The sequence below is a fragment of the Lotus japonicus genome, chromosome 1 (assembly GCF_012489685.1).
Source record: "Lotus japonicus ecotype B-129 chromosome 1, LjGifu_v1.2".
Lineage (NCBI taxonomy): Eukaryota > Viridiplantae > Streptophyta > Magnoliopsida > Fabales > Fabaceae > Lotus > Lotus japonicus.
This window is the reverse complement of record NC_080041.1, coordinates 127,999,187-128,015,714: the sequence shown is the minus strand read 5'-3', so window position 1 is coordinate 128,015,714 and position 16,528 is coordinate 127,999,187. Positions and strand designations below refer to the sequence as shown.

The 16,528-nt window shown below is 33.8% G+C and overlaps 1 protein-coding gene across 1 annotated transcript; it reads left to right on the top strand.

Annotated features, from left to right (window-relative positions):
- The first annotated feature begins 3,155 nt into the window (after positions 1-3,155).
- LOC130730554 (transcription factor MTB3) lies at positions 3,156-5,396 on the top strand. The gene is made up of 2 exons (XM_057582595.1): positions 3,156-3,352; positions 3,553-5,396. Exon 2 carries the CDS (start codon positions 3,640-3,642, stop codon positions 5,149-5,151), a length of 1,512 nt encoding a protein of 503 aa, XP_057438578.1. The 5' UTR covers positions 3,156-3,352; positions 3,553-3,639; the 3' UTR covers positions 5,152-5,396.
- Positions 5,397-16,528: the final 11,132 nt, after the last annotated feature.

Sequence of the window (16,528 nt, the reverse complement as noted above, 5' to 3'; positions counted from 1 at the left end):
ATTTGGCAATGGGTTAAAAACCGGGGTGCTATCATTTGTCAAGTGCATTTTAGTTTGAGTTTTAGTCAGGGATCAATGCTAAAATGTGAAGACGAGAAACTAAAGGGAAACGAAAAAGTAGTGAACTTTTCATGCTTACTTAAATCTTAGCTTCAGGGTCCCACATGGGTTTAAGATTCTCAGAGGAAACATAATCAATGGTAGCATCCCAAGAATAGATGGAGGCGGTTGGACTAGGTTTTCGTCATTCACAGCAGGGACTTGTTGCTTTAGGGTTGCAGCAGCGATTTTGGGGTTGTTTTTTTTGGTTTCTCAGGGTAGATGGAAGAGTATTACCAATGGTTGAAAGAAGATGGAAGGTTGGGTTCCGGTGTATGAGGATGAGGAGGGGAATGAAAAACAATGACTGTTTTTAACAATAAGATGAAGAATAATGATGAAGGAGAAGAAGAATGATGGAGATGAAAAGATTGACGAAAAATAATTTAAATATTTCAATTTAGAGTTGTCTAAAGGAATCATGTGAGTTACTAACTTACAACTCAATAGACTAATACGATTTTTTTACAAATAAATGAATAAATAAAAGGCTTAAAAGCATTTGTTGCCCCTGATGTTTCATGTTTGTACAAAAGACGCTTTCCATATATTTTTGTCCATGTTTGTACCAAAACATGGACAAAAAAATTAACCAGTTGAACTACATAGATAATTGATATATATTACAAGAAAAATTAATTTATATCTCTTCTGCCACCTTAATTAACTTAAAACAAAATTAAATAACCCAACATTCATCTTCATCCTCTCCTCCCTCAACCACGACCGAATCCGACGATATGGAGCTGGAAATCATTTTCCTGGGTTTGATTTCCTGGGTTTACACTACAAATCGAACCTCACTTAAAAACCCAAATCGAACCTCATCCCCTCTACCCTCACTGCACCACATCACCAGATCGTGCGAACCCAGATTTTGAAAAACCCAAATCGTGCGAACCCAAATTGATCCAAGAGAGAGGGAGAGGAAGGTGAAAGGCAGAAAGTGTGTGCGTGGGTTTTGGTACAAAGATGGTGTGTGCGTGTGTGGACCTTTCTGGGCTGGCAGTGAGTGAGAGTGAGTGGGTTTGGTTTTCTGTTTTCTGAATGAATAAATGGAAGGGAATTGTGAAAGAGGGAATGGGAATGGGAATGGAACTCTCCCTCTGTCTGTTCTATTTCTGTTGTTGTTAATGGCAAAAATGATATCTCAATGTTGTGTATGCCAGCTAGCCAAATTCCGAGATCCATTGGTGTGCTCTCAAAGCTTTGTTTGTGTCATGGGTCTAGAAGGGATTTGGCTTGGAGTTGCTTGCATCTGGGTAGATTTTATTGAAAGTGTTTATGGGTTTTGCTTCTCCCTCTTTTGAGTTGTGATGAGAAGAGAGTTGATTCAATTTTGCTTGGTTCTGCTCTTGTTCCTTTTGGCTTGATTTATCCCAAAATTGGGATTCCATAATTTTGTATTCGTTCTTGTTCTTTTTCTAGAAAAGCTTAGTTGCTTGGTTCTATTCTCGCTCTTGCAGGCTGGACGTGGTTGTCAATGGAGGAGAGATTGTGGAGTCTGTGTATGGAGAAGAGGATATGAAATGAATGATGATGAAGGAGATGATATAAATTAATTTATTTTGCATTATATACTAATTACGTTCGTAGCTCAACTGGTTAGGTCTGTGTTTTGCTGCTAGTCCTGAGTTCGAATCCTCCCGTCAAACTGACGGAGGGGTATTCGCTACACTTTTCAGTATCATTGAGGGTACAAATATGGACAAAAATAGATTGAGGTGTCTTTTGCACAAACATGAAACATCAGGGGCAACAAATGTTTTTAAGCCTAAATAAAATATAGAAATTCCAACTTACTTATCTTCAATATGATTTGACGATTAGTTATTTAACCTAAACTTTCTCATGAGTCATTTAGATAATTCATTTCAATTTAATTTAACATCTAAATTTAAATAAATAAAATTGAATTCACATAATAGATGTTAAATTGTGTAATTCAATTGGCAAATAACTTGTTTTGTTACTTTCAGGTTCTAGGTTCAAATCCCCTCGCACCAATTTATTTGTAAAATGGTATTTTATTAGTATGGATTAAATTGCAAGCGTTTGCCACATTTAGGAACTAAATTGAATAACAAGTACATTTAACAGTCTATGTCAACATTTAACATCCACACCTAGATTAGTTTTTTTGTTGTTGAAAGACACACCTAGATTAGTTGACCAAAACTGACAAAGATACTACGTTTGACCAAAATAATTAAATTTTCATTTTCACTTGCTACTATTTATATTATAATAAAAATACACAAAATAATTCTTCATTATACTCTACTTATATAATTATAATTAATAATTTAAATTATTTTTGAACTAATATTATTTTTAAAAAAATTGATTAATTTTTATCATTGATCACTTGCCCCTACTAAATTAAAACTCGTTGCTTACATATATACTAATTTTAATTAAAATGGACTCCCCTTGAAAAAGATAAAATAGCCGAATTTATAAAAATTAATTTAATTTTAGTTAATTCTGGTATTGATCGACGTCATGCACAGATGAAATATGAGCACTTTATCGACATACATCACATTTTTTTCATATTTTCTCTCTCGTTATTTTCATCCTTGAAAAAATATTTGAATTTTCAATCCTTGAAAATTTACATTATTATCTGTCTTAGCACCGTTAAGTTTTGCTTGTGCGGACTTATAGAATGACGACTCATCTTTCCTACTTGATTTGTTTTTATCTTATTTAATGTCGTGAGACGCACTCATCTACAAAAATATAACTATTTTAAAAAATAACAATAAAACATGCCCTATTTATTTTTTTTTGAAAGTATGCCCTATTTATTTTACTATGTCATTTTATTTTTCCCAATTTGAATTGAAGGGCTTGCACTTTACATGTCAATTTCTAATCCGTGATAGAGGAACTATAAGGCAAAGATCACATAAAACATGTGGCCCATCATCAGCCCATGTCCATAACAGACAATGTTAGAAATTGACATGATTTGGACCCAAAAAATAAAAAAGTTAATTCAAAAAAGAAAATAAAAAATAAAAATTAAGTGGAGAAAAACAGAAAAAGAAAGAGTTATAGCAACAGTTTTGGTTTTTCAGATCTAGAGCTAGATTTAGCCAAAAAAAAATCAATATTCAATAGATCCTCTTGTGAATGTTAAGGTTTATCCAATCTCTGTAACTTCACTGATTGTTGAAGCTTCTCACTTGTTGCCGACACAGAGAGAAAAAGACAAAGAAAAACCTCAAATTTTCTGCTGTTCCAGGTAATTCCTTAACCTTGGTCTTCAGATTACCATGACCCAGAACTGTATTTTGTTGTTATTGTGTGTGATTAGCTTGTATTCAACATAAAGTTAGGTTCTTTCTGATATTCATGAAGTATCTGACTATTTGGGTGTTTCCAAGTTTCTGCTTGTTAGCATGTTTCTGATTTTTTTAAGCTTTTTTTTTTGTTGATGAATAGTTAGCAGAAGTTGAGGTTCAAGTTGGGATAAAGTTTTGAAATTTGAAGAGATTTATGTGATATTGATTGAGGGTAGGGTGCAGAAAGATGACAGCTGAGAGGTTTTGTGAGAATGAAGAAGATAAGGCTAAGTTGGAATCTGTGTTGGGTGCTGAAGCTGTTGCCTTCTTTAGTTCGGCGGTTTCCAACGATGTTTTCGCGGATGTTATTGTTCCGCCGAGTCCTGATTTGGGTACCCACCAGCGGTTATGTCACCTTGTTGAGGTGTCCAAGTGGGACTATGCAATTTTGTGGCAGGTTGCTGGGTTGAAATCTGGTGGTTATGTCTTGAAATGGGGTGATGGGCATTGTCAGGATCCGAAAGTGGGGCAAAGGAGTGAGCAGCAGGAGGAGGAGAAGGATGGTGTCAAGAAGCAGGTGTTGCAGAAGGTTCATGCTTGTTGTGGTGGATCTGACTCGAAAGATGCCATTTTTACAAGGTTGGATAGGGTTTCAGATATGCATATGTTTTACTTGACCTCTGCGTATTACGTGTTTGGTTTTAATTCCCAGTGTGGTCCTGGCAGCTCTTTTAAGTGTAGTAAATCAATTTGGGCTTCTGAAGCTGCTAGTTGTTTAAACCAATATGAGTCAAGATCATTTCTGGCGAAACTGGCTGGTTTTCAAACTGTTGTTTTTGTGCCTTTCAAGGGTGGGGTTGTTGAGCTTGGTTCGAAGGAAATGATGCCGGAAGAACAGGGTGTTTTGGATATGGTCAGGGCAACATTTGGGGAATCTAGTTCTGCACAGGGAAAGGTGTTACCGAAGATTTTCGGGCATGAGTTAAGCCTTGGAGATACAAAATCTCAGTCCATAACTATTAGTTTCTCTCCTAAGGTGGAAGATGATTCTGGTTTCACTTCTGACTCGTATGAAGTTCAAGCGCTGGGGGTAAACCATGCTTATGGGAATTCGTCCAATGGGTGCATAGGAGACGGTGAGGCGAAAATGTTCCCTCAGTTAAATCAAATGATTCCTGGGAATTTTAATCCTCAAGCTAGGGTTTCTAGTTTAGATTTGGGTAATGAAGACGCGTCCTCACCTCATCTTGATGACCGGAAGCCCAGAAAAAGAGGGAGAAAGCCTGCCAATGGGAGAGAGGAACCACTGAATCATGTTGAAGCCGAGAGGCAAAGACGGGAGAAGCTTAACCAGAGATTTTATGCCTTAAGAGCTGTTGTTCCCAACATATCTAAAATGGACAAGGCGTCTCTGCTTGGCGATGCTATTACACATATCACCGATCTCCAGAAGAAGATCAAGCTTTTGGAAACTGAAAAGGACATGACTGGCAAGAAGGACCAGCAGTTGCCACTTCCGGATATTGATTTTCAGTCTAGACAGGATGATGCAGTTGTGAGAGTGAGCTGCCCCTTAGATACTCACCCCGTTTCTGGAATTGTTAAAATGTTCAGAGAGCATCAAATTGTAGCTCAAGATTCCAGCGTTTCAACTGCGCAGGATAAGGTAATTCATACATTCTCCATACGAACTCAAGGTGGGGAGGCTGCTGCTGTGCAATTGAAAGAAAAGCTTGAAGCATCTCTCTCCAAAAATTGATTTGAAATTGTAGATGTAGTGCATATCAATGCAAACTATGAGAAAAAACATGTATGAATGTAATGCTAGCAGACATGACTTGAGAGTGTTTCTAGGCTACTTTTGTAATAAGATATGGAGCTAGGAATCCCTATGTACGTGACAAAATTAGTAATGTTGTAGACTTGAATTATGTAATGCATGAGCTGTGAATGTAATATACTCTTCAAGCTTAAGTGAATAGGAACTGCTATATCATTGGAGAAGCTAAGAATTTTTTATACCATTGCTAGTATACATCAGAGCGTGTATATAACTTTCAGTGCAGAGATTTGCATGCTTATTACAGTTCATGTTTTATGATCAAGATTTCATTTGAAGACATTCATGGTCACTGTTAGGTACCCCCTCTGGATATTCATCTGTATTCACCCCCACAACAACCTACATACATCCCATTATTTTACCATATAATCCTTATTAACATACTAATATGAGTTGCTGTCACATTTTTGTCATTCCAATAAATGCTAACTGAGTTTTGAAGTTAAACTAAGAGACACGAATTTGTCAGGGTTGTTATACAATTTATATCTAAGTCTAACATATTCAAGTAATGTTATTTATTGTTAGGATCTAATAACAAAAACCAAATTAAAATATGATTATGTTCTAAATTAGTTTGGAATTAGTGGGCCTAATGCGAGGATATCTTAACACAGCCACATATCAATTTGACGCGTGAAAAAATAAGTCTTTTATAATGAGTCAGTTAGATCATAGCAAAGGAGAAAACTATAGTTACGTGAAGGTGAAGAAATGGTATATTATACATGTGACCTGATGACCATGACGTGAAGAAGATGTGCTTACTTGGCTTAGCTTTGCTGTCTTCATAAATAATTTCACTTGTTCCTTGTTACTTCCTTATGGTTTGAATTGATGAAAACTTGTCTTTCCACCATTTTGATTTCAACTCCCCCTCTTGAAGGACCAGGTTTTTGCCGTTCTAACTACGTATACTTGACACATTCTAAGTACGAATTAATCCTAAAGCATAATTTTCTTCGATAAATTCTGAGTATAAGTACAAAATTAATGGATATTTTACACCCATTTGTATTTCATATTTGTCACATTTATACCATTTGTGGATATGAATATGATGAAAATGTATATGAATAGAATAGGAGTTAAAAAAGAGCTTTTATTCATTTACACTGATTTTTCTATCACTGCTCACGTCATATCTTTTATTTTTCTTTTCATATCTCTGCAAGTATAAGTGTAATTGGAGTGTGAAGATACCGATAAAAAATATACAAATAAGTATAAAAAAGATACACAAGGCAAAAAAAAAATCACTAATCAACTTTCACCCATTTTATGCCAACAGAGAGAGAATTTTACAAACAATTTTTATACATTCGCGTCACTTTTTTTTCATTTCATTCTCTCACCCGGTGTATCCAAGGTGAAATTTGGGTGTGGATGTATTATTTTTCTTTTACAAAAGTTATCTTGATTTTTTTTTATGTGTTATCACTTCAATGACATCCTTATGTAACATTTTTTTAATAATAACTTTAACAACCAAAATGATTTGTGTACATTAAAATAATGGCAGGCATCAATCACCAACAATTTCTGCCATAAATTGTTGGTGTATGGTGTCTGTCGATCAGCGCTACTTCAACAATAATGATTGTTGAACCCTATAAGCGTGCAGACGTGCGGTATCCAAGCAACTTACATGTTTAGCGACAACTTTCGACCTCCACTAAATGTGATGTATAAAAATTATGACATGTTTACCATAATAGAGATTTTAGAGCCCACAAAATTTGTGTCATTTATTAGTGAAGGTTTAAAACCCAAGCTTTTTAACACTTTGCATTTTAAGTTGCGGTGATCGAAAACCATTGTTAGACGCGTATGTTGATTGAATGTGACGCACTGTTAAAATCTATGTACAATCTAAGAATGTATATACTTAGAATATTTTGTAGCATTTTTTTTACTTCAGAGTTAATTCTAAAACCCATGACATAACTCATATGTTTCTTTCTAGAATAACTTTTGAATTTAATTATAAATCATTCATTTCCAAACATGTATTTATGCATCTTTTTCAAACATGCATATTGGTACGTGTTCGGAGTCCAACCTCCAAGGTACTAAATTTTCAAATTTTCAACTTTCAAACCATTCACAGTCAAAGCAGAGGTATAGAGAACTAAACTCATCCAATTCTTATAAAAACGTTGTGTTTGTCCCCTCCTTCTACCAAAGCATTTACCATCACAAGCTCAAATTATCTTGTTCTAACCTCAACCTTTAAATTGAACTCCTTCATCAAAAGCTCTCAAAGGGACATCACATCAGAGATATTATTACTTCAAACAAAACTAGCATTTTCATTCTGTTTCTTCATTTGCAGACTACAGAGTTAGAGAGACAAAGAAATAATAGAGATTATATACATGGCTTTCTCCTACAGGAAGATCCTCTTCACAGTTCTGCAGCTTGTGCTGATCATCCTCACAATTTTCATTGCTTCTCCTCAAGCTGGAGTAGCTTGCAGGCCATTGTTTTTACATCCTCATGAGTTGTCAAAGGAATATGATCATCATGATGAGCGCCTTCTTTTGCAGTCTCTTCCAAACGCCCCTGCCCCACCCTCAGTCCCATCTCCCATTCATACCTAAAATATTGGAATAGCCATTTTAATCATCCACAATTCCACATAGCTGACCAGGGTGGGAAAAATGTCACCCTCAAGTTCTTGATATATATATAGTTGAATTAATATTGGTGTGTAACTGTAGATTATTTCCTTTCATAATGTGTGATATGTTTTCACATGTATGTTTTTCAAATATTATTTAACTCCATTTATTATTGTGTGTTCACATTCCATAATGAATTCTTTTATGTTAAGGGTTGTCTAAATGACCCATTGTAATATTTGGGTTAAATAACCCATGATCTAGGTGGACCAATCACATTTAAGATACTTAATTGAAATTTTTATATTTTATTAATCAATTAATTTAGGGTTAAATATGTTTTTGGTCCTTTAATTATACACATAAATATAAAATGGTACCTGAAAAAAATATAACAATTTTAGTCTTTGGAAATTTTATTTTTATCTAAAATGGTTCCATGTGAATTTTTTTACTTCTAGTTCAGTCCCTCAAAAATTTATTCCAACAAATTAAGTCCTCCTCCCCTCATAATTATTCCAAAACCTAGAAATTCATATCTTCATCTCTAAAACCATCTTCTTCATCTTCAAAACCCATAAATTTCATTCATCTTCCTCCTCCTCCTTCCTCTCCTACCAAAACCATCATCACCACCCAAACCCCCACCTAGAACCATCAACACCGAAATCTCCAATTGAGAAAGGAAGGAAACTCTTTCTATTTATTTATATTTTTTCTGCTGATTTTAATGCTAGTTTGGTGTTTACTTTTTTTCATAACTTTTGCTGGTTATGGAAACCCATCAGGAGCTTCGACTCTTCTTTTCATTTTCAATACGGAACCTTGATGGATTTTTTTTTGTTAAGCCAATACGTATATTAAATGCACAAGAAGTGCTAAAATAGTTTACAGTAGAAGCGAAATAGAGGGGGAGGTGGGAAGAGCCAAAAGGCTAACAACAAGGAAAAAATAAAATCACAGTACAGAGATAAGGGGAAAAAAATGTGAGGCCCGCTGGAAGACAAGAGCCCCTTCTCAGCGGGTCCAAAAGCCTGACTGCCCGGATAGCATCTCCACGGTAATACCCATCAGACCCTAGTAATAACAGAGTGCACCACAGGGACAGAGACATCAGCAAAAGCCCAATCTTTCCCTGCACTAGCTATTAGCAAGCTGCCTGGATTTATGTAACTTTTTGTTCCTTGCAGTTGTTATTTCACTGATTTCGGTTGTGATGGTTCTGGGTGGTGATGATGCTTTTGGTGGGAGAGGAAGAAGGAGGAGGAAGATGAATGAAATTTCTGGGTTTTGAATTGATGAAGAAGATGGAGGAGTTTTAGAGATGAAGATATGAATTTCTAGATTTTGAAATAATTATGAGGGGAGAAAGACTTAGTTTGTTGGAATAAATTTTTGAGGGACTGCACTAGAAGTAAAAAAATTCACATGGAACCCTTTTAGATCAAAAATAAAATTTTCAAAGACTAAAAATCTTTATAACTTTTTTCGGGTACCATTTTATATTTATGTGTATAAGTTAAGGATCAAAAATATATTTAATCCTAAATTAATTGATTAATAAAATATAAAAATTTCAATTAATTATCTTGAATGTGATTGGTCCACCTAGATTATGGGTTATTTAACCCAAATATTACCATGGGTCATTTAGACAACCCCTTATGATAAACTACTATAAAGTATAGACCTCAATAATTAATGAACTCAAAGTTTGGCTCACTGTGCTTCATTTCCGTGGTTGCTTCTCACAGATTTAAATTGGATTCGGGTGCAAGGAAGTGCATGTGTTTTATATACTTGGCTATAAATCGTTCGTTAAAAAGGCTTTGAGAAATATGATTTACACAAACATGCATATTCGTACCCATAGGTATCCGCGGGTAAAATATCTGCCATAGGTAAAAGTAAAACTACCCGCGGGCTGAATAAACAGATTTTTGAACTACCAATTTACAAACGGGGTGGGGTGGGTATTGAGGTATTCGTGCTCATAAGTACCCGTTTAGAAAAAATTGTAATAGAAGGTGTAACATAATTTTTAAACGGGTGCCTTAGCCTTAACACAATTTTTTTTCAATAAGAAGAAAAGATTTACTAACTCCAATAATGTTATCTTCACACCTCTCTTTGAGGTGGAGAGAGGTGAAATGAAGAGAGAGATAAGAAGAAAAGAAAAAGTAAGAGAGAGAAAATATTAGATGTAATAGATGATAAGATGAGAGAGATAGAAATAAAAAGAGGTGAAAATGAAGTGTTTCAAAGAAGAGGTGTGTATATATCATTACTCTACTAACTCAGTTGGTGCTTGTACTCTATAAGGCGTCAATTCTTAATAGTGTTGCTTGTGGTTAATTAATTAACACGTACGTGGAAGATTTGTCTTATCTATTTTTTTTAAATGCTCGCTTATGGAAAATGTATATGGGATTAATATGTTTGGGAATGAGTTTAGTGTCTCGTTTGCTTTGCAACACTCCGCGCAAAAACACTACAATCACTTCAACTTTTTTTTTTATCTAGTTAAGCTAATATGTGGGTGCGAACCCCTAGGAAAAAGTAAATTAGTGCTGGACCGTTTCCGCTACAAAGTACTTAAATACCCATCACTAAACCATCAATGATGGATATTGTGATGAAATCTGGTCATCTCAAAATGTGCCGACGCTAATATTTGTGACAAAATTTATATCCCTTTAAGTAGAACTGTTAATATGAATTGTAACTTGCGAGCTAGCCCAACTAAACCCGACTCATAGGCGGATTGGGATTGGTTAAATTTCAGCTTGTAGAGACCCTATGTTAGTATAATTAATTCGGCTCATTTAACCCACAAGTTGAACAGGTAAGCCCGCGAGTTAGGATTTGAAAAAAAATATTTTTTTGTAAGGTTTTGATGTGGATTTGTCAAACTATGTTAGATTTTGAGTTTGAATTTGAATATGCACAAATTTTTTTTTGATAAGCCGAATATGCACAAAGTGAATAGTGTAATATTTTTATGATCTTGGATTGGTGGATTTAACAAATGCACCGTGTTAGAATAAACCTCTTGAGTTGCTAATTCAAATCTACTATTGATTTTTTTTTATAGGCAAATGTTAGTTGTTAGAAATTTTAGTAAATTGATCTCTCCTCCGGGTTTGAACGCCCGAGACCCTTCACCCTTCATCTCACACAACCTTTATGTCTCTAGCTCTTACTACTATTGATAAGAATTGTAAACATGTTTCACGACATGACACAGTTAAAAGCCTCTTGCCTATGTGTTAATACAATTTTTTATAAGTATATATTTTCTTATAATTATTTTTTTAACATTTTCAATAGTTTTTAATCCAATTTTTTCTTTTATTTAACCTGCGAGCCAGCTTGTCAACCCACAGCAAGCCGGGTTGGGCTCATATTTTCTTGGCTCATCAAAATATGAGTTGGCCTACTCAACCCATGACAGGCCATCTCATATGGGTCAGGCTAACCTGTAATGTTATCTCTACCTTTAAGTCATTAAATATTAAATTATATATTCAATTCTTCATAATTTTAATATACTTCAATATCTGTAATTACTCTATTAATAAATTGATAATAAAAATACCCATTAAGTAAATCTATAAATACCCATAAATGTACGCAATTTTACTAATGAAAGGTTTACTTTTTACATGTGAATGTGGTTGATTTTAACATTCCTGGCCTAAATCAATCAGATCATAGCAAAGGAAAAACTATAGTTCCGTGAAGGTGAAGAAGTGGTATATTATACATGTAACCCGTGCCATGACGTGAAGAAGAAGATGTACTTACTTGGTTTAGCTTTGCTGTCTTCATAAGCTCACTATGTTCCCTGTTACTTCCTTTTGTTTTGAATCAAGGAAAACTTGTTTTTCCACCATTTTGATTTCAACTCCCCCTCTTGAATGACCAATTGTTTTGCCGTTTTAACTACGCATACTTGACACATTCTAAGTACGCATAATTTAATTTCTTCGATAAATTCTTAGTATAAGTACAATATTAATGGATATTTTACACCCATTTGTATTTCACATTTATACCATTTATGTGCATGAATATGATGAAATTATTTTAAAAGAAAAGAATAGGAAATAAACAAGAGTTGGTGCAGAATTGATGATTGTTGTGGTACCTTAAATCAGATTAAGGTGTGGTACAAAAAAATGACTTGTTTCAATAAAAAAGACTCATGTATCGATTAAAATTTTGATTTTGTTATATCATAGTAATGCAATGTTCTATTCTTAGAGAAGTGAGATATGCGAGTTGTGTTTTCTGAGCTTTGTTCATCCATCAATCATGATCATTTTACGCGCATCTCCATTATCATCATTCGTTTCCACCACTCGTCCATTTTTCATTAGAAAATGAATTTCATGAGATAAAGTTAATTGACAAGTGAAGTAAAATCTAAAAATGTAGTATTTACTTTGAATAACATGATAATAGTATTAAATTACTTAATTCGGGTACCACACCAAAAAAAAAAAATTCAGGGTACCACAGAATTTACCAAAAGGGTTTCGATTGATTCACATTTCAATTTATTTTCCATCTTATTTTCCTCACATTCTTTTTTTTTTCATCTTATTCGATTTTATCACACATCATATATTTCATTTCTCTATTCTCTTTCTATATATTTCTTCAGATGTAAGTGTAAGGGTTAAGACATCTATTTCCAATAAAAAAAACAATATGAAATCAATATAAAAATTATAAACAGTGAAAAGAATCACTGCTCAATTTACACCCATTTTTATTGGTAAAAACACAACTGAAGAAATAAATTAAGCATGATCGCAATCAACAACACAATAATATATAAAATGTGAAAAAAGTCTAAAATTGGAGAAAAAAACTACATCATTTATTGTCTAAACCAACAACCAGAGAATAATTACTATATATGTGATTTTTTTACAACACTTAGAGTACTTCTCTCAATCTCACATAAATAGCTCAACACTCTCACAAAACAAATATTTAAACAAAGTTAAATATAAGCTTAAAGTGCTAGTAGATTTAAAAAAAAAAAAAACTTGAGTTCAATACATATATAGTCTTGATCTTCCTCTTACTACACAATGTTAGGCAATCTGGACTTCTCCCATAGCTATTTTTTTAATTACTTCCTTCTTTATTTAACATATATATATATATATATATATATATTTTGTGCAATATGTGAAAGAAACTTGCTTCACGATTAGAATCAACCTCAACAATTTTATCTCAATTTTGGATTTAGAATGAAATATATATCCATTTTCAAATATGAATTTATTCATCTTCTTTTTCAAACACGCATTTTGGTGTTTGGAGAGTCCATATGTTCAAATTTTCAACTTTCAAACCATTCATAGTCAAAGCAGAGCTATAGAGAACTCAACTCCATCCAAATCCTATAAAAGCGTGTTGTGAATCCTCTCCTTCCACCAAAGCATTTCACATCACAATTAAGCTCATATCATCTAGTTCTCAAAGGGACATCAGAAACACAGCAGGTAGAAATAAAAGAGGACATACAAATATAACATGGCTTTCTCTTACAGGAAGATCCTCTTGCAGCTTGTGCTGATCATCCTCACAATTTTCATTGCTTCTCCTCAATCTGGAGTAGCTTGCAGGCCATTGTTTTTACATCCTCATGAGTTGTCAAAGGAATATGATGAGCGCCTTCTTTTGCAGTCTCTTCCAAACGCCCCTGCCCCACCCTCACATCCATCTCCCATTCATACCTAAAATGGAAAACCAATGGTTAATCATCATACACATACATAGCTGGCAAGGGTGGAAAAGATATTACCCTCAATTGTTCTTGCATATAGTTGAATACTATTGGTGTATAACTGTAGATTCTTTCCTTTCATTATGTGTGGTATGATTTCACATGTAATGTATTTCAAATATTGTTTAATTCCATTTATTATTGTATGTTCACATTCCATAATGAATTCTTGTATGGTAAACTACTATAGACCTCAATAATGAAGTACTCAAGGTTTTGCTCACTATCCTTCATTTCCCAACAAGCTAAGAAGAAGTTTTTACAATGTCATGCATCATTAATCGCTTCTGCATATGATCAATCGCAAATTTGAAGCAATAATTATGCATGGAAAGCCTACAAACAACCCAATAATTCACAATCCACTTGCAAGTTCTTCCATCAGCGAAAGAGATTGAGATTTTGCATGGGGCTTAAATTCTGATCATAACAAACATCAACCTAGAGCTTAGTTTGGGTACTAACAAAAAATCACTTATTACACCTTATATAGTGTTTTTTTCATAGATAAATTTCAATAAACTCTAATAAGCCGTTATCCTTAGTCCAAATAATGTACACTTAATTAAATTTATTAGCATATCTCATAAAGCAACTGCAACTTAACACAGAAATAACAATAAAATAATGAAAATAATTATGACAAAGCATAAAGCTATTGCAACACTTTTTTTTTTTCAAAGACTATGATGAAGCACAGTTATTAAATTTAGCCGGTTATCAATTCGGTAATTAAACTATTGGGTTAATGGTCTAACCAATAATTTACTGAATTATATATTTGGTCGAACTAGTAAAACCAGATATATATACTTTTTTTTAAAGAAGATATATATACTTTTTTGACAGTAAGATATATATACTTAATATAACATAATATAAAAATTATATTGAAGTTTTTAAAATTATAACGAAGTTATTTCAATAAATACTAGATAAAATAATGATTAAATATTTTATCGTATATTTAATTTGGTATGAATATTTTTTTTTAAATAATTAACCTTGTGTTTTTCAATTTCTATAGACTTTGAATGAAGAAATTAATTTCAAGCCAAATTATAAAGCTTGGCAAACTGGGCCATAATAAAAGACAAACAGACGTGAGCCCACAATTACATAATACACACTAATTTTTTAATGAAATCTACACGAATTAAAATGGGCCAAAATGAAAAACCAAAACAATTTTTTTGTTGACCCAGGTATTCGCCTCCCTTTGGGGTCTCCTCCCCTGTTGGAGAGATCCTCCTATTTTAGTGAGTCCCTTTTACTTGTAGATGTTTCACCCATTCTCCACATTATGTGAATTTGTTTATCTAAATAAGTGAACTTTTTCTTTTATTTTAGTGTGGTTTCTTTTCCTTTCTTCCATATGTCAATTGGTCATAAACGGTGCCCCATATCTCGGTCGCGCCACCGCCTTCTAGCCATCTTGTCCATCGGTATTTTGCCACCGCCCCCCTCACTGTCGGTCCTCTCATCCCACCATCTACCTCCTCCTCTGCCACTGTTACTAAGTCAACATCTTCATTTTTTACCGCTGATGTGGCCAAGCTCACTGCTACCTCGACCATGTTCACCTTCAACATTGTCACCTCCTCTCCATTTCTTAGCTCTCTTCTCCTAATTTTGGGTTTTATAGAAACCATCAGTTTCTCTCATGATTCGTAGTGATGTCGTTATGCCTTCTCTATGGTGTTGCTGAAGGCGTCCTTTTAGTTTGCCGCACAGCTTGCAACCCCAATAAAGTCAATTGAGTAGGTTTTTGTCAAGAGCGTTGTTCTTTGGTGAACTTTGGGGGTTTATGAGTTTTTATATAACTTTTGGGTTTATTTCCACAATTGTCCAGATTAGCATATGAATAAGAATTTATGTTTGTTTTATTTTCAACTTATTTTATTTCTACAAGTATACTAGATTATCTTATAAATAAATGTTTATTGCCAACCTAAATACTTAATTAAGTTATTTATCCAAATGCACAATTCATCAATTCCCACAAATATTTATATTGACCGGTTCATGATGGCTTGTAAATGCAAACTACATTCAACATGGCGTGATGAATCATGAAGATATGTTTTTTTTCTAAGCAATATGAAATATATTGAATAGAAGTATAAGGGGTACTTCAACCCAATACATGACGTGATGAATCATGAAGATATGTAGCATGTTGTATAGCATCTATTATATCCAAACATTGTTTTTTTTTTGGTAAATTATCCAAACATTGTTTAGTTGTTAGTTGTTACCTACTTTAAAAACAAAATAATAAGTCATTGTACAACATTTCACCATCAAATGAGATACTTGTCACATATCTTTGCGAGGCTGGGGTCCATTCATTCATTCACACTTATGAATAAATCAAATTTAATGAATTCAGAACATAAAACAATTAAACAAATTTAAGGTTTTTGCTGTGACCTGAGTGTTTACACCTTGTCACCTTGTGTTAAGTCAGTTGGATGAAGGCAGAGGAAATTAATTAGATTAATTAGGATTATAGATCCGTGAAGGGGAATTGGTCGTGTAGGGTTCTGTTAAACATTAGTTAAGTCAGGTTGTGGTCAACTGTTCAATAATTCACCATTTTCCTATGCTCCTTCCTTATATTTTGAATTATTTATCTCCACTTTGATTTGATTTGAATTGAATCCCCCTTTTAGTATGACCAGTTAATTTTCTGTTCGAGACACGTATCTCTGAAACATTCTAACCCCCATTCAATCTTGATACCCACGCGATATTCTTTTGATAAATTAAATGTGAGTCTCAGTCTGTGAGTACGTAGTTAATTAAGATCTCAAAATTTCGTTGGTCAAATGCATGCTATCCACCTGAGCAAGAAAAG

Coding starts and splice junctions, on each gene's coding strand:
- LOC130730554 (XM_057582595.1), top strand. CDS start 3,640: ATGACAGCTGAGAGGTTTTGTGAGAATGAAGAAGATAAGGCTAAGTTG.